Source organism: Dreissena polymorpha, chromosome 14, assembly GCF_020536995.1.
Source record: "Dreissena polymorpha isolate Duluth1 chromosome 14, UMN_Dpol_1.0, whole genome shotgun sequence".
In the NCBI taxonomy this organism is placed as follows: Eukaryota; Metazoa; Mollusca; class Bivalvia; order Myida; family Dreissenidae; genus Dreissena; species Dreissena polymorpha.
The window spans coordinates 41702183-41728342 of NC_068368.1; the positions used below are offsets into that span (position 1 = coordinate 41702183).

Sequence of the window (26160 nt, forward strand, 5' to 3'; positions counted from 1 at the left end):
GATAACTTTGAACAAACGGGAGGTAACTCTAATATATCCTGTTGTAGAAGTTGAAAGTAACACAAGTCCTGAAGCTTTTACTTTACCAATGCATGTGTTGGCTATTTAATTCTTGTGTTAACTATGTACATACGGGATGTAACTCTTGTATATCCGATTGTAAAAGCTAAAAGGGAGACAAGTCACGTACAGTTGCATTACCAATGTATGGGATTGTCTGTTGAACTTTGTATGATCAATACTATTGTATAAAGCCAACAGTGCGATTTCTAAGACCGTAATTGTGCAGTGAATACGAACAAAAGCTCCAATAATAATGACACAAAATGAAACCTATTTGTTTACAATTTTATGGCTAGTCGTACAAAGGATATTAAGAAAGTGAACAGATTATCGCGCCGAAATGGTCATGATCACTTTACCAACCGAGCGGTAATTAACAGAAGACGTAATTGTTCGATACGCGATTACATGTATTATGTTAAGTAGACAATTAGTTCGGCTTACATTTTCTTCGGTACTGCGTTTTTCTCTTTCTTTATAATTTGGCATGCCATGGTAGCGTATAAAAGAAGCAAAAATACTTTCAGACTGTCAACATCGGTTGTGTTCTTCTTGTGTGAACTTAAACATTTGATTAACCACTGTGTATACAGATGAAAGGATTTTGTTAAGTAAAGAGCTTATATTTCGTTCTTAATTCCGTCTGTGTGGACTAAGCGCCATCGAATGAATATTCCAAACATGAACATGTAAGTAAACGACATGTTCATATGTTTTGACTGAAGAGTGTGCTGAATGTTTTTTTTATCTTCTTTACTTGTACATGCCTCCGCATTGCAGGAACGTAAATAGGGTCGGATAGAGCTTAATAAACACAAATGTCTTCCTAACATAATAGATGTAACCACGGATCAACAATTACGTCTACATTTAATTAAATTATGTAAAGAGTATTGATAGGGATATATTTAGAATCGGACTAGAAATATATTGTGTCAACCAATATGAAGCATTGTCGTTTGTTTTTAACAGTGCAGTTTATAATTGATTCTAATCCAGTGCGTACCATGAAAAACTCGCATTTACAAGCATTCATTTTTTCACATGCGCAATGCATTTTGCAGTTTGATTAATTAAATAATGGGATAAATAAATAATACAGATAAACTAAATAAGTTATTTAAATGAACTCGTTATTACATGTCATTATTATAACTTAGAACAGCATTTCGAGACGAATGATCCTAGCTTGTAATAATGACTTAGTATTTCGTTATTACACGTACTGAAAACAGTCACTTTAAGTCTCATGGATAAGAAGCCCGTAATCGTAGTTTTAAAACGCGTGGAGACAAATTGAATCGTTAGTACAACTGAGTAATGCCATAATCATTGCACTACAGAGTTGTGATACTTAGCAGAGAAATCTCGTGCATAATAGAGAAATGTCAGACATATAAAAGACAAGTCAGACATGATAGAGAAATGTAATTCATAATAGAGAAATGTCATAATAATTCATAAAAGAGAAATTTCAGACAGTATAGAGACATGTCAGACACAATGGAGAAATGTCAGACATAATAGAGAAATATAAGACATAAAATAGTTATGTCAGATATAATAAAGAAATGTAAGACATAATAAAGTCATGTCATACATAAAAGGAAATATCATATATAATATAGGCATGTTATACCTAATAGAAAAATGCAATGCATTATAGAGAAATGACATGCATTATAAGGAATTGTCATGCATAATGCCGAAATGTCATACATAAAAGATAATTAAAAATCACAATGGAGCAATTTCATAAATAACACAGACATGTCATACAAAGTAGAGAAATGTCATTCATAAAGGAGAAAAACCTTATACAGATATGTAATGCATACTAGAGAAATTTCAAACATAGTACAGAAAAATAATACACAAAAGATAAATGTCAAACATAATAGAGAAATGTCACAAATATTACAGATATCGCGAACTGTAAACGCGGAAGAAATGTAAGTTCACTATTTACACATTGTTTATTTCCACGAGAAAGGTGGTGGTTTGATCGTTTCAGCTTCGCACAGTTTGTAGAAATGCATGACAACAAACGGTTGCGGTGGTTAACGACGTTAAAAAGACTCACCGTTGAGTCTTTCAAATGTCAGAGGGGGTCTTGTAACACGCTGTTTACGATATAGGGAGAAAGCACAAAACGAAATCATACGAAGTCTGGTAATTGTTAAGTAGCTGCGCCAAATAATATCAATTTCAGTTAATTGAACTTCGTAATGAAGAGTAAAATATGCGGAAATGTTCTTTTATTATAATGCATTGACGAATTTAATTTGTGAAATTTGAATCGAGCTGGGAAACGTGTGTCAGTAAAGAAGTATAGTTATATCAGATGTATGTTTTTAATTAAGTAATTGTTTGACCCGGGTGGTTTGATCATGTCAATAAATTATTGATAATATGTGTATTGATAGAAGATTATTATAATTACCTCAACAGCGAAAGAATTCATGAAAACACGTTAGCACGCCGATTGATATGTACTGACGCAACTTATTAATCTCTATATTTAGCAGATGTAATCTGGTCGAGCGAAGATATCATAATATAATGATTTAGAACTGGAAAATAACTTTGGACTATCTTATGTCTGGATTGATTAACGCATTTTTCGAATCTGTAAATTCATGGATTTTTGGCTCCGCTGGATTAATTTTAATACAAATACGATCATAATAACGATGCGATGTTCCCGATTTCTTATGTTAGATTTTTAGCTAAGTAGAAAAACATTCTTTTATGTTATCACCTTTCTGTTTTTCTAAGCTTATCATCTGTATGAATGACTTCGGTTAAATAGTTGTGCCTGATGTAAGTGTATTATTTGTCCACGTCGGTTTTGGCCGTCTGGATAGATTGAAAATAAAAAACGAATACAAATACGATCATAATAACGATGCTATGTTTCCGATTTCTTATGTTAGATTTTTAGCTAAGAAGAAAAACATTCTTTTATGTTATCACCTTTCTGTTTTTCTAAGCGTATTATCTGTATGAATGACTTCGGTTAAATAGTTGTGCCTGATGTAAGTGTATTATTTGTCCACGTCGGTTTTGGCCGTCTAGATAGATTGAAAATAAAAAGCGATCATAATCTTTAATGAAATATGACCGTCACGTTGTTCACGAATGTCCTACATAATATATTTAAGAAGTAATTTAATTCACCATAATTATACAGAACCTTTAAATCAATAACTTCATTTTCTTCAACGCGTTACTTTTTATTATAAATTAAAATCTTTTAATCATTTTCAATATTTGGTTTACTTTTAACAATAAGAATATATAATGTTTTAGTTAATGTGGCACCTTTTGTCGGACGTTAACAAAGTATTTGAGTTTTAGTCGTGTAATCAATACCAACACTTGAATATGTTGATATAAAAACAGGTAAGTCAATTCACAAGAAATCTCATTTTAAAACACAATGGTATACTCAATTTTACATTTTCTTCTTTCTATTCATGTTCGTTTGATTTTCCAGGCGCACATATAATGACTCACATCTACCCCTTGACCTGTTCTTTGCTTGACAATAAACGCACTTTTGTCAGTATTTGATCATGCTCTGTATTCAGTATGCAATATAAGCGCAATGTGTGGCAGCTCGGTGTAAGACGGAAAAAAGAAAAGGTAGATTAACCGAGATAGAAACAAAACATTTAAATGTGTAAATCGCATCCTATAAGTAGTAATAATTTCATAGATGTTTATTAAAATACGCGTTACTAGAGTAAGGTTGTATACTAGTTATCATTTTTTCAGCATATTGGTTTTCTAAATGCTATTAGCCTTGTCATACGAGACTTAAATGTGGCTATTCTTCAGATCATAAAGCAAGCTATTAAATAGTTCAAAATAAAAAACTATTCAGCGTTTCATATTTATACCGTTTTCTAATAGCTATTTATTTCGTTTGAATTGACGTAAAAGACATCTGTATTGAACCTGTACACAAATCGTTAATTAGTAATTTTATCCGTAGTCGTGATACAACAGATATGATACGCAACATAATCAAACATTTTTGAGGCGTTAAAGTTGCTTTCAGTGAACACAAACTGTACATTCAATCTGATCTATAGAGGTCATATCTATTGGTTTATATATTACTGTATGTGTTAGTTCTATATTTATTAGAGAATGACGCATGTTAACCCATTTATGCCTAGCGTCTAGAAAAAAGGCATTGGCAAACAGCGTAGACCCAGATGAGACGCCGCATGATACGGCGTATCATCAGGGTCTGCGCTGTTTGCTTAAAGGAATTTATGTAAGAAATATTATAAATGAAGAAATAAATATGCTAGACATCCCTAATTTTGGAAATAAATTGATCCAATTTAGAAGGATGGGAGAGTCCACTAGGCATAAATGGGTTAACATAATACCCATAGAGCGTGTTGTTTGAGCACCGTACACTCATCCTATGAGTTAAATGGCTTTGCTCCACTGAAGCATCATATTGCACGCGGCACATGATTAGGTCGTTATAAATAGTTTTAAGATACACTCTAAGAAGATTGCGCCCTAACATCCACCCAACAAGCCGTATCGTTGCAATATTCAAATTGAAAACAATTCCAAAGCGCAAAAAAAATCGACATAACCCTGCCAAGTTTGCTGTCTATCTTTAATTTCCGTGGCGAACAGACAGACATGTTTGATAAACATGTGCATCACTCTGAAAATACGGGGGTTAAATGCATGAACGTAAAGTGTCGTTAAAGATTACATGTAAGCCTGTGCAGTCCTTAATTGGATTTTCTTTAAGATGATACTTTCTTTAAACGAAAGAATTCCATAAAAGCGAAAAGTGTCATCCCTGATAAGCCTGTGTGGATTACACAGGCTTATCTGGGACGAAACTTTACGCACATGCATTAGGCCTGTTTGAGCCTGTTTCCCAGAGGAAGACTTAGACTACGACTATCGGTCCTTAAAGAAATACTTCAAACATGCCCGTGCAAAGAGAACGAACATTTCAGTCTGGTTGTTTCAAATATGAATAAAGTAACATTGTTGATATATGGTCAAATGTATACATGTTTGTAAACGGAAATATTTTTGCGATTCAAGTTTCAAGGTTCAATATTACTCTGTTACTTAGGGCGTTGCTAAGGAAATATTTGGTACTTTTCTGTATTAAATGTGCCCGAGATCTAGCCTCCGCATGGAAATATTGCAAGTATGTTAAGTTCTGATATAACGATCTACGCGTTGATGTTTCATGCGATTTGTAAACTGCTTTCGAGTACGTTTAAATCATCATCAAAGTTTTATAATTTGCGTATGCCCTCTTGCTTGGACATAGGAACCTCCTGGGTGCATGAACATACCTCGGAGCAAGTCAACCGCCTTGAAAACAGGAATTTCAAAGTGCAGCCGTTACAAACCTTGTGATTTTATACAAACAATGCGTAAGAAATGTTTAAGGTAGGTAAGTCTAAAATAACACCTTATCTCGGCATAAGTAGATAATACTGCAATTTGCCACCGCAGTGCTTTGATAAATCGCCTCCTTGGAGTTCGGAAACACCGGGCGTTAAGGAATCAAGTTTATTGCGGCTCCATAACGGATCCCTGTGACTGACGGGTAGGCGCGATGGTACCCGCACTTTTCACCTAGGCGGCTATGCTTGGTTGGTGTTAACCATACCTGAGTGGTTGTCTCGGCTTACCCGCAGAGCGCATGACCGCTCCAACATGTGATGCCTTTCATTAACCCTTTGCATGCTGGGAATTTTGTCGTCAGCTAAAATGCTGTCTGCTAAATTTCTAAAATAAGCATTTTCTTCGATTTTTTTCAAAGAATACTATCAGAATAGCAAACAGTTTGGATCCTGGTGAGACGTGGCGCCACGTTCTGTGGCGTCTCATCTGGATCCAAACTGTTTGCAAAGGCCTTTAAACTTCGTTTCCAGCGCTGAAAGAGCTTATAAAAAACTAGGTGGAAATTGCAGCTATTCTACAGAATTTGTCCCAACTTTCGTAAGTCTAGTAAGTTTTTTAAGAAGGAGTGCAGGTTCTCACTCCGGGTCCTCACTCAAGGCAGCCTTAGGCGCGGAAAGTCCTCATTTATTTCAAACGAGTGGATCCGTTGTCTAGTGGTAAGGCGCTGGTGGTGACAGGTTCGATCTCCGCTTCTACATCCGGAGATGCAGTGTACAAGAGGGATTCACATCTGACACCGAAAGACTCATTGTCACATCTGAACTGAGGTTTCTTATTTAAATTGGATGGTATATGGATTTGAATGCAACTACTGAAGGAAAATTCTGTATTTTATATAACAGTTAACTGGGTGAGATTTATAATGGTAATTTTTAGTGTTTCATGCAAAAAATAAAAATTACTTCTGTTTTACGGGATTTCAAATACCGTGATTGTTATCCAACAGTATATCAACCAACCATAACAAAAGAAAACGCACAAAGTGTAAATCGATGCGTTTAAAGTAAGCACTTTCATGATCCGATTTCAACGCTACATGTGATAAGGCTTGTTAATTACTTTTGACCTGTAATTTACTTGTTGAAACGTATAGTCGCACGGTAACAGTATTAAGTTTGAATCAGACCTGGTCTAAATTAAACTAAATCCAAATACAAATTACCATTATTTGCACGTCAAATGAACTGATTGAATACCGGCGACCAATGGCTAGCAAATCCATGTGTTTAACAGGCTTACGTGCATGTACAAAGTGGTTAATGCTTATTAATAATTAATTCTAATCCATCTCAACAATAAAACCTACTTTGATAAATGTTTCATTAATCCGTCTTTAGAGAGACCGTATAACACGCTCGTCGATAATCGCGATATACGTTTTTCTTGTATACACCATACAAGACTATTGATTGATGCATTCAATCTTCTAATGAGATAGCAGGGCATTCGTGTTTGTAAACTAGTTAACTATAGTTTGTTAACGTTTCTTTAATCACGCCGTTCGTGCGTAGTTAGTACCCGAAGACTGATCGACGAACGTGTTGGTTACCGGATTTTAAATGGAATTTAAAAGCTGAGGTTCTATGTATCGATGAGTTCAACATTACGTGGTAATAGTGTACACTGATCACTATGAGCTATTGAAATCGTATAATATTGATCAAAGGATTTGCAAAGTTTGCTTGTTAATCAGGTCAACATTAAGTGAGTATAATTGAAAGATATAAAAGGCACATGATGCGTGCAATTTGGTACTGAATGGCTTAAATTGCGGAATAAAGTGATACTAAAAGAGGAAAATACTGTATGAATAATTTAAAAGTATTTCTATGTGTGCGGGGTCGTTAATAAATATCAACGAAATGCATTGAGAATGGAGAGTTTCATGGAATACGTCACCATGAATTAACGGTTGGATTCTTGCATAACCAATACCCGGTAAGTAAGCATCGGAATTCATTAACCCGTTTATGTCTAGTGACTCTCCCATCCTTCTAAATTGGATAAATTTATTTCCGAAATAAGGTATGTCTAGTATATTTATTTCTATATTAAGAATATTTCTAACAGAAATTACTTTAAGCAAACAGCGCAGACCCTGATAAGATGCCGCATCATGCGGCGTCTCATCTGGGTCTACGCTGTTTGCCAAGGCCTTTTTACTAGACGCTAGGCATAAATGGATTAATAATTGGTCTATGAAGAGCTGAATAGCAATTTTTGTTTTTTATCTAAATATTGACCATGTGACTTGGAAATACTCCAATCTCAGTGTTTAAGTCTCAACTTCAACCGATATTGAACAACGAATATGTTTTATTGACATTTTAATATGTGTGTGTTTTTGTTCGATTTTCGCCGTTTTCAAAACTTTATCCGTCATTTCACGACGGTCAAATGACCAAATCGAACTTTTCATGGCACAGCTGGTTTACCAGAAACTTATGTCCATTTATTTATACATGCCCTGCTTGAATCAAGAGACAGAGGCGATTCGAGCGAGGATTTAATGATAAAACCCTCACAAGAAATGTAGTCGACCCGGGGATCGGATCCGCGGTCCTCGGATTTGTGGTCAAGCGCTCTACTATCTAGGCTGGCCGACCTTTTACATTTGAGCTTTGACTTTCATTAGTTCCTTATTCACGAATCACAATAACATATAGCTAAAGCGTGTTCTTAGTTGAGGGGGCTAGGCAGCGCTGATTTAAGCAGCGTGGAGGCCAATAATCAGTGACACTTTTGGAGCCCATTCCAGTCTGAGCCCCCTGAACGTCTTGAAAACGAAATCACTGGCAAAACAATACGTGATTGCAAATAATAAATGATTGTCACTGAGAAAGAACGTGTAAAGCCTTTAATCGAATCAAAACATTGCTATAAAATAATTGACTTTGTATAGTCATAAGATTAGGCTAAGTAAGTAAGTAAAAGTTGCGGGGCCCATAGGCGTTGGCCTACTCTGCCTTATAGGTAATCCGGGGCTGAGGATGGGGAAATGAACCTTGTTCTGTGAAAACTGGGCTAAATGCATGTGCGTAAAGTGTCATCCCAGATTAGCCTGTGCAGTCGCACAGGCTAATTAGGTACGTAACGACACTTTCCGCCTCACCTTGATTTACGGTTAGGAGGGACTCCTTGAAACTAAAAATACCATATAAGCGGATAGTGTCGTCCCTGATTAACCGTGCGAACTGAACAGGCTAATCTGGGACGACACTTTACGCACATGCATGAAGCCCAATTTTCTTAGAACGCGGCTCAAATGATCATAAGCAGAATTACAACATAACTTTTAACACTAACCTGGACGAAGATTATACATTTATAATGTATAATATTGCTTGGACATGATTATAGCGCATGTAATTTGCAAAAAGGACGTAACTCTACGGACGTGATGTTGAATGTTCAAGTGCCTATACATTCTTTTCATTTATGCCATCTCGACACCCACCAATCATGTCTGCATTCAAGAGCAAGTCAGTGTATTTGAATACTGTTTGCATTTTGTGTCGTCGTAGTATGAAATTAGAAATTGATTTACTTCATTTATATTAACATAGGGCTTTTTGTGATACGGAACTTGATATGCAACGAAACGTTATTAAAAATGTCACTTAAGATTGTTTGATCAAACTTGTTGTAGGATACTTTAATTCATGGTATTGTTGAGTTGAGTTGTCTCATTAATTTAAACTAATTTATGTTAAACGCCGGGAACTATCTTAACTTCTGCTCGAAACCGAGGTTTGTTTGAGGGCGCTGAATCAACAAATACCGTAACATATGCAGTTCTGTTCAACTGTGTTGGGAAAATTAAAGAAATCTTGGCATGTCGGTTGATTTATCGGGCTTTGATTGCTTAAACAATGCTGCAGCTCAGCTGAGAGAAGAGAGTAAACACTCAAATACAAAACAAATACTTTATTTGTCATTTCAACTTAAAAAGCCGGTCGAGTAAGTTGTACTTATTTAACTTTTTTAACAAGTTTGCTATCAAAGACCACGTCATTTATGAACATTTCCTCTTTTGCTTGTCTTTTTCATGATTATTCTTTTTTTTTCTACTTAGTGCTTTCCCATTCTTTGTTATTAGAGCTAGAGTTATCATATTTACGTCTGTTATAACGAAGCTAAAGTCTCAAACCTTCGAAAACTTTAAATTTGTCAATGTCATTTTGCAAATAATCGAAATGACCTTACCATAGTTTGTACTTGTGCTTGCTATGAGTATACCATACTGCATGAGGTACTAACCAGAAATCTTTCGCGTTGAAATAACTCAAGTGTTCACTTGTCATGCCCGAAGCCACCGGTCCAAAATGCAACATATCAACAACATAAATAACAAAAAGGCTCGTTTGACAATCCTGCACACAAAAAAGAATGTGAAAGAAATTAAATATGTATGTCCCTAAATAAAACCACAGCAACAGCCACAACAACAAAAACAATTTGGCGCCTTTAGCTGTTTGCAAGAATGGTTTATTTTCGGACGACCGTTTAATTCCTGGAAAGTATGACTTTTTAATGAAAATAATCGATGATTATAAATATGCTGATGAATTCGATCCTTATTTTTGTATCCGTATCTTGATCGAATAGGTTTAAATGTTAATTCTTAATCCAGTGAAGTCACCAGTACATTTAAATCCCACCGAGACCTAAATAATGCTTAACATATACCAAATAAATGGTCAATTATTCCTCAATTTAAAAGCAATAATTTAAATATAATATTTAAGGTAGAAAAGATTTTTCAAAATAATTTGTGTTGCGTTGACATTTCCTTAAAAATCTCCTATGACCAGTCTTAGATTATCGGACTTTTGATTAGAACCCTTTTTGCCCGTAAAATGTAAGATAAATGTACAATCTTTGTATTTTTTTGGTGACATAAGCTCTGTTTTGAGAATACTATATTTGAAAAGGTTAAGTACGTTGATTACGCTTTTGACGTATGAATGTTATCAAAATGAAAAAAAAAGTTGTGCTTACTTTATACGATATTAATCCTATTTAAATAGCATTCACATTCGAAAAACACTTGAAATTTCGGTGGTGAATTCCCCGTAGCTAAATCCAATCCAAATCAATTTTATATTAACAGCTGCTTACACCAGGTGTGTTTATTTTTTTTGCGAATGTTTGTCATGGAATTAATATGTTTGTTAATCTTTATTTGTTGAATACATAAGAGTGTGTCCAAGTTGTTGATGTTATTAACGAACAAGTGTGAGAGACCTTTCAAACGTTTGCCTTTTATAATGCAATTGCACAGTATTTTTAAATGAAGGATGATGATTAAGCCAATTGTATTGGTACATGTATTCACCATAAACCAAATTTATTGTACCATATAGTCAATGATTCCGTGTTTATATGCCTTAATATTGAAATGTCGAAATCTGTGAATATATACGTACATTATTTTGGATTTAGTCTTGATAAACATAACAATGATTTTTTATTATATGGATAACAACGCTTGTTACAAAATAATGTGTATAAAGATCTTCGTCAGACATATGCATGTATACTATATCATAACTAGAAAATTATAAGTAAAAAGGAGTAAAGCCGGTAAGCATAATTAGGACTTAATTACAAGCACACAAAAAACGATATTAATGCAAACACAATAAATAATAACTTCATGTTAAATAATTGTGCTTGATTGAAACAATTCATAACACATGCGCGTTTAACATGTACAAGCAATTATAATTGTACAAGAGAGATGTAAATCAACGGTCTTTTTTCAATATGAAGTGGTTCAAGATTTAATCAATAAGTTTAAATGGCCAATGAACATATGTTGAGTCCTGTGTTTGTTTTAACCCCGTTACATCAATAAGAGGTCGCATTATTTAAGCAATCAAATCCTAACAAATCAGGCCGACATGCCAATTCGTATTTATCATCTTATTCATCGCACTGAATGGATAACAAAAGCGCCAATGCTATTTGTTGATTCAGGACTCGTAACAGTCCTGGGTGTTAGGGTCAAGTTAACATTATTGTTTTTTTAGCAGTGAATCATTCAACATTTTAAAATCTGATTTATTGAATTGAAGTTCTGTATATAATGTTACTTAGAGCATAAACTTAAAAAAAAACACTTCTATAATCATTTTTTTTCTATGTATGTTCATATTTCTAATACACATCCAAATTTGTCGAACATGTAAGAAAACGTTAAATAAACGTTAACCTCGGCATACTTAAAGACGTTATCAAGCACTTAAAACATCATAGAAAGTTGAAATCCACTTGAAACTTCGGTGCTGATTTTAAGGTATTTGTTAAAACCACTTAAAAGCGGGGTGTTTATACGACGATACATTTTCGATTTCTATCCATGTTTGATATCGGATTGACTCCTTTGCCAATCTTTATTAGCCGAATGCGTTCGAGTTTTTTCGAGTTGTCGATACAATAAGCGGACGAATTTTGCTGACCTTCCGAGAGATTAACCCAATATTATTTGTGATAATTCGAGAGTCTATTAAAATCATATGTGGTTTCTGGGACCTCTTTAACAACGAAGTTAATCTTGTGTCTTTAATCTTCATAACATATCGCCCATTGGTGCAAAAAGGTACCATGTGCCTGTGCCTTTTAACTTGCAATGTCACATGTTACTTGTTTGCATCAATGGGGCGATATATTGATTAAAGATATCTTACCGACGCATTGTATATGCTTATAAGCATATATCCAATTACACAATTTAGTATGTATTATTTGTGCTTTTTTCTAGTAAGTTTTCATGTAAACCATATACTTACCAAAAGTACAAAACATGTTGATTTTTTTCACGAATGTGTTTCCCTGTCCCTGCGGTCAGTTCTCTGCCTTCCACTCGTTCATGAAGTCAGAACTATTACTGACCTCGTCTACTATTTTGTACTGGTAACACAGTGACGACTGACCGCCAATATATGACCAATATACTGTTGAAAATGTCATCACATCCAAACACACAAACAGCGTACTTATGAGTAAAAACCTTTAATATATTTAATACCTTTAATATATCCCATTATTCGTATGAACGTTTGTTCTTTGATAACATAATTTTTAGTTGGCATCATATAGCACAAAGAATTTACAATGCTAAATGGAATGAAATAGGGTAACATGATTTAATCTGTGTTTATCAAGGTTTGACAAAGAAAGCTGTAAATACGAACTATAGTTTCATTTATTGTGTGAATTGCTTCAAGTAAAGGTTTTCTTACGAAGGATATACAAACGAGACACCAATAGCAGAATACTCCCAAAATAGCGTTTAAAATAATGGTTCATGTTTAATATTCTTTATAAGTAATTTTTTATTAAAAAGGATTATGTCATCGTGTTAACCTGATATCCAAATTTTAAAAAGAATACACGGGCCCTACAAAAATTCTTCATTACTTCTCTGTATCCCTCGACGCTTTAATAAAGGCTCAAAGCAATTAATAGTAGGTCACGATTTACCATAGACAACAATCACATGGCTATACAATAAATCTCAACGTTAAATTAAATATTGCTGATAAGTATATTATATATAGATTCTATAATCTAATTTTTTATCAGCAATATTGAAGTATTGCAAGAAATTGCTTCGAATTGAGATTTAAGGTCAGTCCCAAATAGCGGCACAGCAATGTGAATTTCAAGCGGTTGTTTCAATGTTATTCTGAACCGTCACAATTGTCGTTGCGTTTTATATTGCTTATCCGCACGTTACCACAGTTGACAATTGAAAAACAAACACACACACACACACTCTTTTAAGTTCTATATGTGTGTGTTTGTTGATAGAATTTAAATATTAATAAATTATCGGTGATGTTTATTACATTTATTAAAGTGCAGAGTTTATATTCCAACAAATAAGATGCAGTGTATACCACCTATCTTAAATATTCATTCTAAAATAATGTTTATATTGTGAGATTATTGTCAATTTTTCCATTAGTAATAGTTTTTCAACTCATTCACAACAATGGCGTCACTGCTTTGGTCCACGCCCTGAAGAAAATGTCCGTGAAGGTGTCAGTCCATGCAATTACAGGCTCCATCTTTCCGACATTAGGAAGTAAATTACACAAGTTATTGTCAATTTTCCAGAATTGTTGTGCCTCTGTTGTTAAGCTCTATGTAAAATATGCGGTATTATATTTACACACAATGCTATGCATAATCTGAGGGACGCCATCTGTATTATATCCACACTGTTAGTGTTAAAAAATTATGTTTTGCTCATAATTCATGAACATTTCGAATGTATTATATTATCTTTAAAACGTAAAATGTTTTCGACAAAAAGTATTAATGTTTAATTTCACTGGTGTTCTTTGTTTTCACCCACGTACAGTTTAAAACAATGTTTAAATACGGCCCTGACCTGTGTGTACCGCCATGATGTACCCGTTTCCATACTCAAAAAGACATGTCGGTTTGGGGGGGGGGGGGTAATATCTGCCTAAGCTTAAGCTAAAATAGCCGCGCGAAATTAGTAAAATTTCGGTGCATTTAAAAAAGAAAGTAAAACTGTTTCTTATCATACTCGGGTAAATCTCTATACAGTTTTTACTGTACGTTTTTTCTTGACTTTAATTTTACCTTCTATGGTAGAGCGATGCGTTATTAAAACATGTTAGCAGTGCACCGAGCTCAACGATTAAAAATTTGCAAGACATTTTTGCTTAACGAAACAACATTTAAATATATATTTGTTATACAGCCTTTATCACGCAGAATGTATATTTTTTATATTTTGTAATCTATGCATTCTTTGTCATGCGATGGTAAACATAATCGCTGACAGAAAAAACACACTATGAAAACGAATAAAACAACTGCTTTTATCGAATCCTCGTGGAATAACTTGTACATAATTTAGAATCTTAAACTATCCGATTCCATTCAAGTTCGTATCAGAGACACTCATTTTATTGTATTACTCCAGGATTCGTCTTCACCAAACATTTCTCTGACTTAAGTCTAAGAATAAAGAATATTCTTTAAACTGGTTAAAGAATGTCTTAATTTTGCGTCAAACATGGCATTAACATTCTTCGTGTAGAATATTATTTTTATGATATAGTCACCGCTAATTAATAATTATAATATAATATAATAAAACATATTTTTCTTGGTTCTAAGTCTATTTTTCATTCTTTAGTCTACGAATGGGTTGGTAAATACGGACCCTGGTTGATTACTGCCAACATCAAAATATATCTTTACCCCAAACCTTTAGACAATACTTCATGACATGCGAATTTCATTTATATTATGGATTTGTGCATATTCAATAGCATTACATTGTCATCTGTTATTGTTTAAATGTAATGGTAATACAAGTGTACGTGCAACTACTGCTAGAAATAGTAGTTGAAGAAGTTTCTTATTTGCATTTGATAAAAGTAGTACAATGTAAAATTTGCAAAATACTCATGTGACATATCTATACTTCCCTAGCAAGAGTAAGACATTGATACCTCGAGGTGATCGATTTGCCGGCTGATAAGGCATACAATACACCATGCAAATTACAGGACCAATGTTAATTATCAATCAATACGCGGCAATTATCCCCCCAATGAATGAGCATTGAAAGAGCTGTCCACTCATACGCCATGGAGACTGTTGGTTGCTTACTTGATTGCCGCGCTATTCCGTTGTCAGTAATAGACGTTTATCGACAATATCGATACAAATTTCATAAAAACTCAATAAGAAGAAACGAGGTCAATTAAAAATATAATGTGTGTAGAAACCGAGGTATCTCCTGCAATTAATTCATTTACTTTGGATAAAACGTGTTGTTAAATTAACTTTCGAAGCTGAATTTAATACGAGTACTTTGGATTAAAAATGCAGTTATGTAAACTTTTGTAGCTGTAACATGGTCATCATGTTTTGGAAAAGTTCAATAAGATGAATAGAGTTAAAAGAGTAATAATGAGAACTTTCTGTTTTTTGCTCAACGTTTCTTTAGAGCTTTGCATGAAGCCACAGTTACTCACGATACTCTAAAGATTATCATCCAACCAAATGATGTTATAAAGAGTTCCACATAAAATGAATCTTCTCCTTGTTGTAAGAATCAGTCTTTTCTACTGCAAGTGATATAACTGATTTAGCGCTGTGTTGTCTTTATTATGTAGCAACCATTTTATGCAAATATAGGATATAATCATATAATTAAAATGTGTAAGTTCTCTTATAGAAATCCGATCGTTTTGAGCTTTTGACATTTTTGTGATCTTTTGGATTTATACCAAACATCAGTCTTTCTAATAATGTCCGCTTGACCTTAGCCGATGAAGTTATGGACGGGAGCAATAACAGAATTGAATCTATCGAAAGAAAATTAAAATCGCTTATCGTCGAGAGCATAGCAATAAACTAATTGCATCAAAACATGCTGAATATAGTAAGTTATTTGAACTTATTGGACGGACAATAGCTGCGATAAAAACCGTGTCAGACAGTGGCCAAATTAAATCCATGAAATTAAATGCTTCCAATGAAGTATAATTGAAGTATTTCGTTGATACTGGTAGACAATGTCCTTGTTCTGGGTTTGTTAAACTGTATTGGTGTTTTGTAGTCCTGTATTAGTTGCCCGCTGTGAATAAACCGGTCACCTTTGGGGAGGGAGGGGGGGGGGGGCATTTGTAACTTAGTTGGATATCTGATAAAGAACATGCCCAGACTTACACAAAGTCAACGAATAGTACAACGCATTTATATATTAAAATATTTAAACAACATGTGTGGGAAGCCTTGATCATGTCTAAATGTGTATGTAAATCACATTGTTACATTACGATGAATGCGTTCAAAGCATTTTGATGATGCAAAGTAAAAAGCAACAACAACACATCATACTTCAGGGAAACATATTGCGAACACAAAATCTAACATTCAGGACGTTGTTTACGAAAATAAATTGTGTCTGTATTGCTAATTATCAAGGGTACGTCGAACATATTCCAATGCTCCCCTGTATCTTTATATTGTTAGAATTGTGTATTTGTATTCAAACCTATAATGTTCAACGTTCTCATATGCAACATAGTCTACGCTTGGACTTTTCTGACCGATCAGGGTTGACCATGGCTGTAATAGCCGATGACGTTTTACAATTTGGGCTATCATTTGTTATTGAATTGTATAGCTCGAAAAGTGATGGTAGGTCCGGCGAGATATATTCTGGAAATCGGACTTCCTGCTCATTTACGTACAGTTCACGTAAAGTCGTGCCACACAGTTGAAACTCAAGATTGATATTCGACAAACAATTATCATGTTTGAAATACATGAAGCACAGCTTATGAACGTATGTGTTCCCTATTGTTTGTTTGAAACTTGAAACCTGAATCAAGAACAAGAATAAGAACAATAGGAAAGTAAAAGATCAGTGCCGACGTCATTGGCATGCAAAATAGCACAACAAGGGTGGACATGTGAATATCTCGTGCCTCTCATGTCAAACGTAGACAAGGTTTACATTTCGATTATGTTTCGGTGCATAGGTAGCTTCATTAGTTTGTTACTCAATACCATTTAGAGAAAGGCGTAATTTCATGCTGAACCTAAGTGCAATGTAACCTGAGCAAAGGACAGGTGCGAGCTATTTTCATATATTTACAAATATACAGCTTTTTGACGATTGTTTTTCCCTTTTTTTCTTTGAATTGTACGCTCTTCATACCTCGAAGTCTTGATGCGGTCATTGTTGTGTTATCTTCCCTTCGTGATTTAATCCGAACGTTAAACAAGTTTTGTCTCAGCTCCACTTTAGACAACGCGTGGACTCATTGACGGCTGTTGCTTATTGCTGTTTATTATAATACATATTCCAAATATATCACCCAAACTCTTTTGGGCTTTCATTATGAACAATATCAGATCAATTTCGACTGGACTGTCAAGCTCCTATTTAGCGCATCTGGGTTTACCGTTTTGTTTAACATACTGCTGTTTACGTTTTTTGTAATTATGACCTAAAACTGCAAGATCGTCTGCTAGCTGATTGTGACGTCATAATCGTCAGTATCAACATACTTAACGGTCGTTGAAGCTTTTCTTTAACATGGCAACTGTTAGTTAAGTTATTAATCAACAGCAGGGATGTACCGTGGATCACACCAAAGAGAACAAAATAGTAATGAGACGCCCGAATAAACGAAACATGCTAGTTTAACGTGTAAAAGTTCTTGCATGTGATAATAGTGTGAAGTAAATTTGAAGACATTCACGCCCTTTGATACAAAAGCATTTTGATACGCGGAATTTTATTACTTATTATTTGTATAATGAAGGTTTACCATTATGCGTGCACGTTTATCGCCAATTTTACAAATGCGTTTACTAAACGATTAAGACAATTCTTCTTACACAAATAAATTATTAATAAACTGTCAAATTAAAGTGAAATTAAACCATACAATCAAACGATCAAGTGCACCTAAAACCCTAATAAAACCACGAGAAATCGAGTGTCGCGCTAGAAGAGTTCCGAATGGAATTCTTGATCCCGTGACTTCATAATGGCGAACCAAATGTCTATAGGTCTTCTGTCAAATGAAACAAAAGAACTTTCTAGCTGTTTGAAAATGAATATAGCGATTATCAGCGGTGTATAATGACAGTCTTCGATTGTTTGACTAGTTGTCAACTAAGGGGAAAATATTTTGAAAACAACATTCAATATTGTCGTAACCAAAGCTAATAATAGTTTCTCGATAACTAATTAATTCATAGCGAATTTTGTTTCAATATTTGAATCTTAAAAACAGGTTGATATGGAAGTTTTTGATACTTATTTTAATTGAACATTTAACGGATTAACAAGTGTTTTAAGTAAGTTCTATTATAGCTTTTTCGAGATTTGCATATTTTAATTTAGAAGTCATCCGAAAAAATGTGGAACAATCATATTTTTTTAATGCAACAAACGTCAGTTGTTATACTAATGTCTGATGTTGTTATTTTCGGATTAAAACAGGAGTACACGCGACAATTAGTGGTTGTAGTAATGGCATTCTTCTTAATATAGAACCTTGTCATGATAGTTTATAAATAGTGTAGTCTGATATATATGAGCCTCGTTCTGAGAAAACTGGGCATAATGCATGTGCGTAAAGTGTCGTCCCAGATTAGCCTGTACAGTCCGCACAGGCTAATCAGGGACACTTTCCGCTTTACTGACATCTTTCGTTTAAATGAAGTCTCTTCTTAAGAAAAATCCAATTCAGGTGGAAAGTGTCGTTCCTGATTAGCCTGTGCGGACTGCACAGGCTAATCTGGGACGACACTTTACGCACATGTATTAAGCCCAGTTTTCTCAGAACGCCGCTCATATCATCGTTTATAAATGAGCTTTGGAAATTTGGATGTTGTTATTTATAGTATTTTGTTAAGAAAAGTATTTAAGTTCAAGTTGAATATATTACTTATGACATCATGCGACACGTGATCACTAATCCATAAACATCTAAACTTAATGTACTTAGTATTAGTTTATAACATTATTTTAAAGTATTTTTAAATTGAATACTGAAAAATAGCAAACGATAGGTGAACAAACAACAACCATTTATTAGGTATTCTAGTTATAAATAACAAAGAAAAAAAATCTTGCTTTTGGTCGAGTTTAGATTGGGTCCCTTTTTATTAATTAAGTAACACGACACATTATTTGACTTCACTTATCCTTTCTTTTTTCAGGAGGACACGCTTACCCACAGGACTACGTCTTTACTGTTAGGAGGACACGCTTACCCACAGGACTACGTCTTTACTGTTAAGCGCTGCAACATGATTCCATCTCATTTAACGATGTCAGGACAAACTAAATCAGCGTTTAGTTGACACTTTTTCACAGAATATATTATCTCGATTGTATACAGGGATTTTCTCCTAGATGTTGTAGTGCAATTAATGCAACTACTTTGCTTATAGCGGGTCATTTCCAATTCATAGTTGCATACACACTTCTGATGTCGCAAATCATTATGTCATATTGAATGATTCTAATTGTGTGTTGGAAAACGCATGACCTGAAATACGTGCATGTACAGAATCGCGACTTCAGAAATTCTCTAACAGTGTAAAAAAAGTCTACGTTCTCATCTGTATGACTGAAATTTTCGGAATATATATATATATATATATATATATTACAACTCAACCGCTTGCACATCGAGGATTTTGAAACATTGTTTTCGGGAATGTTGAAATACTCAACAGCCGTGACGAATGACGACGGTATTGTATCGCCAACGCATAGACCGGATATAGACTATACACGTCGCACGATAGAAGTTTCTGCAGGAAGTAAAGGCGGCGCCTCTAAAATGGGGATAAAACGGCGCGCCGGTGTGAAGAAAATTCTGTCGAGGGACCAGCGAGATTTGCAGTTCAAAACTCAGGTAATTTGAGCACCGCTTTGGGAAAACGGCTTAATGCATGTGCGTAGATAGTCTTCCCCAATTCGACTGTGCGGACTTCACAAGCAAATCATGGAAGACACTTTCCGCCCATACTTGATTTTCGTTTAGAAGAGACTTTCTTTTATTTTCAACGAAAAATACAATAAAAGCGGCGAGTGTCGTCCCTGAAAAGCATGTGCGGATTACGCAGTCTAATCTGGGGCGACACTTTAGGCATCCATTATGCTCCATTTACCCAGAGCGAGACTCAGTTGTATTTGCTCTAAAATCGATCTTATTATCAAACAACGTGGACCAGATCTGCAGTAAATACCACTGTTATAGCAAATATGTTATATATCTAAATGAAACATTTGCTTTGTTAAACAACAAACTTTTTTATTTCTATTTCTTTGATAGAAACCTTCTATTAATTGAGAATAAATGTTCCTATAAAACCAAGGGTTATCTCAGCATGGAACACATTTTCATTGAGTTGTCCGAACTAAATCCGGATTAAGTTTACATGGGTTATCGCTCATAATCTGAGGGGAGCCGTGCTGATTTTGACATAGCGACACGTATAAACTATAATGAGTGTTTTGACACTTCCCTGTTAACAGTTAGGTGGCATGTAGTTCATGGTACTTGATAACCCGATAGAACATTTATGACGTGCTGGTTGTTGATCCATTTTTGTAAACTTTCATAACTTTCATAAACTTGTAATAGTGAAATATGAATATTGCATGTGAAATATCTAGCCCAAGGAAGTTCTAAACCAAGCTCAATACAACTGATATCAATTGTTTTCACTTGATTATTTGAATAGTTTCCTTTCTTTATCAGTACGCTGTCCAACATTACGAAAAAAGTCGACTTTTTTCATGGAGTAATGGACGAGTTTAATCGCAATCTGAATTTTCTTACACATTTAGATGAACGGACACCAAATTCCTATTTCATTGAATATTTTTGTTCAACGAATACGCTTCATCATCATTATTATTTACCTAACACTTCAGTATCACTGGCCGATTACATTCTTATATAACTTAATACTTGAAGTGCTATTGACATCATGCACTCTGTTGTATCATAACATTTACGTTCAATGACATACCACATTTCCATTCTATTTACACTTTATTTTAATTGACAAACTGCATTATTATTTACCTTAATACTGAAGTTCAATGGACACACTTCCATCTTATTTTTCTTTACATAAACGTTCAATGGTACTTACCCCATTCTTATTTTACTTACACTTTAGTTCAATGGATATACTTCATTATTATTAAATTTCACTCTTTAGTACGACGGACATAAAACATCTGATCTGATTTAGGTCTTGAATAGTTCAACATATACACTGCATTCTTATTCAACAACAAACTTTACATCGGCGTAAACAAGTTACATTTGACGTACATTATACCTCTATTAAAAACCCATTTTATTAACTACTATTTAAGTTAAATTGCACCAATGTTCGTCATCATAGTCAATTATAGACTTAATTTACTAACATTTTAATAATTGTCATTACTTGAAGTATTAACAGATTGTCTTATTAAACTTAACGACCATTTGGCGCTTGCATGTGTCTCTCTTCCTGGTATGTGACTTTTTTTAAGGAAAGCTTTTTTTACTGATCCTGTTTCTAGAATAGTAAACATGCAATTTACTATATAACTTCCTTTTGTCTGTTTGCTTTTTCAGTTTCTGGTATAAGCGTTTGTTTTGAATGGTTTCCGTGAACGCTAATATGAGTCGTGTTCTGAGAAAACTGGGCATAATGCATGTGCGTAAAGTGTCGTCCCAGATTAGTCTGTGCAGTCCGCACAGGCTAATCAGGGACGACACTTTCCGCATAAACTTGATTTTCGGTAAGGAGGGACTTCCTTGAAACTAAAAATACCATAAAAGCGGAAAGTGTCGTCCCTGATTAGCCTGTGCGGACTGCACAGGCTGATCTGGGACGACACTTTACGCACATGCATTATGTACAGTTTTCTCAGAACGCGACTCATATGTGGTAAGATTGTATAGCATAAACTTACTTGCAGCACTAATACTGACACTTTTTCCGATAAATCTCCTTTAAGACAAAGCGCTAATACTGCCATATTAGCAGATAAAACGCCTTTAAGACAAATCAAGTTTGGCGGCTTGTCAAATTTGGTTCGATACGGGATTTTGAGGTGTAACCCGAGACAGCTGTACGTGAATATTAAGCTAAAATATTAAGTGTAAACAAGGCAGACCGACCCTCTGATTGTTGAGGTGTTATCGCTGCAAGTGTGGAATATTTTGTACCTGTGGCCAAAATATTTTATATAGATTAAACAGCATGATAAAAAGTGCCTTTTATTAATCATTAATCATTAATCAATCATATTCCAGTAAGAAACTAAACTGGGCTATTTAAACTGATATTGTTAATCTGCATTATTGCTTCACACTGATCGCACACAATGTTTGAGCTGTAGGAAAACATATTTTTACTTCCCAATAAGTTTTCACAAATCTTTGCCAAAATGTTTACACATTAGATGCGCGTTCTATTGGTCAGGTCATACTTCATGCACCTTCTTATGAAAAAGCAAGACCTTATTGTTTAACCCCGACGTGACTTTTAATATATAATCAATTTAATTATACTTTTTGGTCATTTTAGCAAGAGAGTCAGCATTTTCCACCAATCGGAACCCCCGGGTCGCCTCAAATGACGCTCAACGCTACACACGGGAGCGACAAAAAGGAGAATGTGTATCCCTTCGCGAGCCTCAAGCGGAAAGAAATCCGCACTCCTTACGTGTCCCATATCCAGCGTGTCACTGACGTAGCCACGCCTTACGTTTTGCACACTCAAATAACGAACGTTGACCCTGCCGTTACGCTTCAACGCGAACAGTCGCGACTTTCCAGACATTCCGGAAATGTGATTGAATACAAACACGAACCGGAACTACGTCATGAGGCGACGTTCTCCAGCCTTCAGAAGCTTCCCACTAGCTCCTCCCCTGCGCAGGAGAAGCGACCACGTGGTCGGCACGGGCGCAAGAGCAATAGCTTCAACGAACATGATCTGGATAACAGGAACGCTGACATTAAAGAGCTAACCATCCAGAGTAACCAGATGGGCCTATACAAGCGCGCCGAACGGAAGCAGCGGACGGACACTGTCAAGGGAAAAGCAGACGAATCTTTTTCGATTAGGAAGAAAATAGAGCAGTTTCGGCGCTGGCACGAAGAGCAATACAAGGAAAAGATTAAGAAACTCAAACAGGAAGTGGATCACCAATTCGAGGCCGAGCATCACAAAGCAATTCGACAGGTCGGCGCACTTCGGGAAACACCGACGTCGAAAGATATGTCCATAACAATGGAGGACAAAGTACCGTCGGAACTCTCGCACGAGAAAATGGATGATGACAAAGTGACTCCAAATTTGTCATCAACCAATGAGAACTCAAAGCCTCGTTCTGAGTCTGCTCGCACCTGGCGAACGTGGCGGAATGTGAACGAGTCTTACGCGTACAATGACGTTCAGAAATATATCAAAGAGAACGAGTTGATGGACGATGAAAAGGCCGTATGGATTAAAAAATGGATTATCGAGGTGAATAAAGCTATGAAAGAACAGCATCCAGAAAGTATATTATGATTATTGCACGCCTGAATGAAGGCGATGGCCGAAGATGGTGCGATATGAGAAGAATGCGTATTTATTTGATAGCACAATGTCTTCAAGAAAGTGTTTCAAACTGCATGATCACTTGGTTTTGATACGAAACCGAGAGATAACGCGTGAAAATCTTCTCACAAGAGATCATTTGTTTGAAAGAATTGGAATAGACTGCAGACGTGCGTTATATCTGAAATGTCCAATCCTTAAACTTGAGTTCTCAGGAACACCGTGTGTTTCAGATATTCGGCCTGTAAGCACAGTTGTTCAGAGATCAGTCAGCTGGTTTCATGCTTGAAGCGTTTGGTAGGGTCACGATGTTTTACACACAGTATTTTTTTCGGAACTCTGCACTTTTTGCATCCATTTTATAGTGTATTTGATGATTGTTATCACGTGGTGTGTACTAGAAATTTGTTCAGTTAAGTCAAGTGTTTTATCGTTTAAACATGATGGACGATGTAATATGAAATGAGCTGTGATATAACATTTTTATTTATTATATGATGCTTTTGATATGACGATATTGCCAGGTTGCGCTATACATTCGTTATTTAATGTTTGTGAATGATGTTCTTTATATGATGATAATGAAAACTTGTTCAGCACATTAGCAATTTAAGTTTAGTAAATATTATCTACTGTTCCTGTACTATATTGAAACGACGGGATTGCAGTTGATTCAAACATATTTCAATGCTTTAAATATGGCTTCTTTAAATCTTAAAAAGGGTAACGAAAATATGCGCATACCGTATTTGACATGCAATATGAATTATTCAAACTTGTTGTTTACTGTTAAGACATATCAATAACACTCCGAGTCCTTGACGAGATGACAACGATTATACGAGTTGAAGTGTCCATGCACAACATCTGACCATCACAGTGAACAATGTTAATTTATTGTTTCCACATTCGATTTACTAACGTATCGACCCACCACAAAGTGTTAATATTTCAAACGCATATTGAGGTACAGCTATGGCGACCGCTTATCGGTAATAGTTAACGTTGTAATCATCATTCGTTATATAAATGAATCAAATTGAAATGCATATATTGAATTCAGAAACTACCTTTGATATTTAAGGCTTAAAAATAAGTTGCTCCTTACGCATTTCTTCAAAAGGAAAATCTTGACGGAGAGCATTTTTTTAGTTTCATGGAAACCATGTGTTAAATGAGATTCGTTGTTTATATTGAATATAGACCTAAAGTGAAAATGTAAGAAACATATATTTAAAAAAATAAAGAATATTTTGGCATGGATTGCAACCTTATGTCCTAAGTAATCAAATACCTAGTATTATTTTGACGCATTGTGGGTGCATATTAGGAATATTTATTAGAAAAAAATACACATGTCTTCCTTAAGACTTGATGTGAATAATATTGCGAGTATGTTGCGTGTTCACACATCGCTACGAATTAACATTTTACAATAAAAAACAGCGTTTACCACCGATCCTTCTATAAAAGATGATGTGATATTGAATGTCTTTAAACTGGTCTTTATAATAAATGTGCATTTGGTGTAAATGTCATGTAAGGTGAACATTTTATTTTCTCATACACACATTTCTGAACGAGGCAAGTTAAATAATATTAATAAATGAACAGTTGTATTTACCTTACGTTCATGTATCTTCAATGAAAATCAGAACGGCAAATTTATTCCAGCCATAATACAACTCAGATACATTTTATCGCAGGGAGAAACAAAAAACTAGTCCACAATGACATAAAAATACTGAGGATTTCACAATTACGTACATGTCTTATATAAAACTCGTATTTATTTGATTTTGATTTCTTCTTAACCTTATTTCTACTCTATTCTATCGTTAACAGACCGTCATTACCCAGTCATTTTATTGCCATTTAAAAAAAGAAATCCCTTAACTTTTATCAATATTGACTGTTTTTATGGTGTGAGTATGTTTCAGTATTCCAATAATAAATAATGGATTATGTGATGTTTATAGACATTTTTGATACATTTGTCTCATTTTATAGTTCTTAATGAATAAAATTGAAAAAAAAAAATGTTGTGCCAAATTTGTAAAACCGCCTTGGGTTTCCATAATGCAAAGATTAGAAAAGTTTTTCTTAGCAAATAATAGCATAGTAAAGCACAGTATATCATAACATATACTAGCATACATTAATATAACATAACATAGTTTACTTTAGTTTTGCATAGCATAGCTGAGCATAGCTTAGAAGAGCGCTGCACACCTTTGCAAAGCGAAGAATAGCTGAGCAAAGCAACACATTTACTGATGGGCATTTTCATCACGATCCCTATCCTTTACGCCAGGCGCTTGTTTTGATAGAACACTAAAATATAATATAATTCCACAAGAGCACTTAACACATTTTGCTATTTCCATACGGCATTCCACAAGAGTACTTAACACATTTTGCTTTTTCGATATGGAATTAAAACTTCAATCGAAAAAATATGATGTATAAAAACCTGGT

The 26160-nt window shown here is 34.8% G+C and overlaps 1 protein-coding gene across 2 annotated transcripts; it reads left to right on the plus strand.

The window, feature by feature from the left end:
• Positions 1-6994: 6994 nt before the first annotated feature.
• Positions 6995-25606, plus strand: LOC127858965 (uncharacterized). Of its 2 annotated transcripts, none has more exons than XM_052396348.1 (3): positions 6995-7470; positions 19276-19979; positions 22663-25606. In XM_052396348.1, exons 2-3 carry the CDS (start codon positions 19779-19781, stop codon positions 23650-23652), a joined length of 1191 nt encoding a protein of 396 aa, XP_052252308.1. In that variant the 5' UTR covers positions 6995-7470; positions 19276-19778; the 3' UTR covers positions 23653-25606. The 2 variants fall into 2 exon arrangements, with proteins under 2 accessions (XP_052252308.1, XP_052252309.1); XM_052396349.1 differs by having other exon boundaries at positions 19316-19979.
• Positions 25607-26160: the final 554 nt, after the last annotated feature.